General features: G+C 30.6%; 1 protein-coding gene across 1 annotated transcript; it reads right to left on the bottom strand.

Annotated features, from left to right (window-relative positions):
- Positions 1 to 480: 480 nt before the first annotated feature.
- LOC111040152 (cuticle protein 7-like) lies at positions 481 to 1,574 on the bottom strand. The gene is made up of 2 exons (XM_022323909.1): positions 1,465 to 1,574; positions 481 to 1,002 (listed from the first exon to the last, which is right to left on the bottom strand). Exons 1-2 carry the CDS (start codon positions 1,474 to 1,476, stop codon positions 628 to 630), a joined length of 387 nt encoding a protein of 128 aa, XP_022179601.1. The 5' UTR covers positions 1,477 to 1,574; the 3' UTR covers positions 481 to 627.
- Between the last annotated feature and the right edge of the window lie 1,487 nt (positions 1,575 to 3,061).

Below are 3,061 nucleotides of genomic sequence, written 5' to 3'. Positions count from 1 at the left end.
ATAATAATAAATAATAATGTTGTTGTGTTGTACGGCGTAATGTGTAGGCAATATAGGTGTATAAGAGAACAATCAAAAGATAATAAATTGTTAGGCTCATTATACCTGCGTACGTCATGTTTGTTTTATATTTAATTCTCGTTATTTTATAATATTAGAAAGTATATAGAATCGTTTTCTATTCACAGTAGGTAAAAGCGAAAATATGTTATTAAATATAATATTGTATGTTACTTATAGTTGTATTAAAGTGGCAGGTACTACTAAGTACATGTATTATTATTATGCCAATATTTTTTTTTTTTTACTTTCCTCGTCTATACCTCGTCCTGCAACTAATGGACAACAGTACTATTTCGCAGGATGACTCTTTTGAGTTTACTAGCCAAATATACCTATATCAATTCGATATCCTGCAAACGGGACAAGCATAGTGTGTGGTTTTAGGTTAACATCCAGTACAGAGAATACAATATAACATCGTGTCTTAAGTATAACAATGGCGAATTTTTTATTCGATTAAAAAATGTACATGACGTGCACTGCAAATAATCCGTAGCATCAACCACGCGATTGTTTTTGGTAACACATTTTCCAGTATAACAAAGGCTTTAAAAAAAAAAAAACTCAGTATGACGAGTGTCCGTAAGGATGAAGTGACTCGTGATGGTGGTAGTCCGTGGTGTCGGAGTACTCGCTGTGGTGATGGGGAGCGTCGATCTTCTTGACCACAGCGTTGAAACCGTGTTCGTGGTCAGCGGTATACTCGACGACGCGGGTGGAACCGTCCGGTTCCACGAGACGGTACGATCCTTTGACGTTACCGTGACCGTCACTGACCTCGTATTGGCTCTTGATGTCATGCGTGTGAAGGTCTTTCACACCGTACTCGAAATGATATGGCTTGGGTGCGTGGTCGTAGTGGTCGGCGTCGTAACTTTTGTACTCGGTGGGTGGGTAAGCAAAGGCCAAGTGCCCGAACAAAGCAACAAACATTATCAACTGGAATGTTCAACGATAAGTTTTCTTATCAAGCCGACAATATAATATTATACTAGTATAGTCTATGGGCGATGATAATCATAAAGGCAATATTTTTTACTTTAAATTACTAAACATCGACTGTCTAAACCGGAATCTAAAATGTAATTCAAATTATATCTTAACGTGTACCAGGAACCTGTATATTTTAGTCGATGCAATATTTCCCTAGTGTTGGATACGAAATGTGTTTATTTAAAGAAATTAATGTATTAGAATTATTATTGTTTGTAATACTATGAGCGGTTATTATACTACTTTATTTTAATATCTATTAAATATTATCAAAATATATGAATAATAAATAAAATATTCTTATACCTACAATAGTAATATCGTAAAATACTGTCAAAATTAAAATGCTAAATGTATTTGTTTATAAAAAGTAAATAAGTAAATAATATAATAATATAATAATCTTACCTTTGTAGCCATTTTGATTGTGTAGCTAGTATGTCGTCTATGAACAATTTTATAAAACAAGATGTTTACAAATAATATTTTTTCACAAAAAATGAGTACACTGATGATGATTGAAACTTTGTTTTTGGTATTTATATACTGTAGAACTGTAGTCCCTACTATATTAGATTGTTCAACTAGATAAATTAACTAAGAAATTAATCGAGTTACATCATCTCATAAAAAAAATAATGATAATTATACACGAAATACTCATCTTCATATTTATTAGTGTAAATATTATTACACAATTAATTATACTTCTAATTTAAAAATATTGTTACGAAAAGTTAGTGAATACACATGTTATTATGTATTACAATATCGTATGTGCTACGACTCATGGACCATACTATAAAATATAATAATTAATAATGTAGTGCATGCTATCATAATTTGAGATATTTTGGTTGAATTAAAATAATGATTTGCAAGACTGAAATATAATATTTTATAATGGCTATTCGTAATATTATATTATAAATGTTAAATAATTGATGATAAATTATAATATTTTTCTATTTTCTTTAATTTACTGACAATTAGAGAAATCTTGTTCATCTGAGTATTTAGGTATATATTTTTTTAATAGTATGCTATTTATACTTGGATATAGATGTATAAGATATGGTATACCTGCTTTCCAATTTTGGAAAAATGACATGATGGTAAAACACAGTGTCTAACTCTGTATGATTTGAGTTAACGTTTAAACACCACCTGGGTGCTGGGCTCATTAAACAACTATCCTTAATCAAAAAATTAAATGCTCGGTGAGTTTTTTATGTGACATTTCCATCGTTTAAGCATACACCTAGTCCACATAAACGGAGTTGTGTGAAAGGCCACTCAGCTGCTTTATACAACCGGCAATGTCTACTCAGTTCTAATATTGTAGCGAGTAACTCATAAACGTCATAAACTTTAATAATATTTCAACAATTAGTTGTACGGAAATCATGCATTCTCGGCTTTCAGTGTTGAATTTCAGCACGTTCAACCTCCAGGGATGGAAGTAGTAAATATATACTGGTGCCGAGGGGTTTGTACTCGTTTCTCTATACACTGGAGGTTTGAGAATAGTGATTCATAAAATCAAAGTTCCCTAGTATTTTATATAATTTATAAAAAATTTAATTATTTAAATTAAGTTATAATAATGATATACAGTAAACGCTGATTTATATAATTTTCAATACCACATAGTTCTCTGCCCGGAAATTCAATGTTAATAAAATAAACCATTTCGAGTTTTCAATACGACGTATATTATCAAGTCAACACTGCAGTAGTTACCAATGTAAGTACCCAAATATCAATAATTAAACCTTATAAGGTTTTAACTATTGTACTTTTATATGATTAGGTGAGTCACGATTGACATGCCTAAGATTACGTTTCTGGTGTCACATAATAATATAACATGAATAATGAATAGTAGACCGAATAATGAGTACCTATCTATAAGTAGAACAATTTCAATTTTGTCAATAAAAAAATCAACTCAAAACAACCCTTATTCATTGATTCAGATTTGTAACTACCTTTACATTATCAT

Source organism: Myzus persicae, unplaced genomic scaffold, assembly GCF_001856785.1.
Source record: "Myzus persicae strain clone G006 unplaced genomic scaffold, MPER_G0061.0, whole genome shotgun sequence".
Lineage (NCBI taxonomy): Eukaryota > Metazoa > Arthropoda > Insecta > Hemiptera > Aphididae > Myzus > Myzus persicae.
This window is presented reverse-complemented; position numbering and strand designations above follow the sequence as displayed.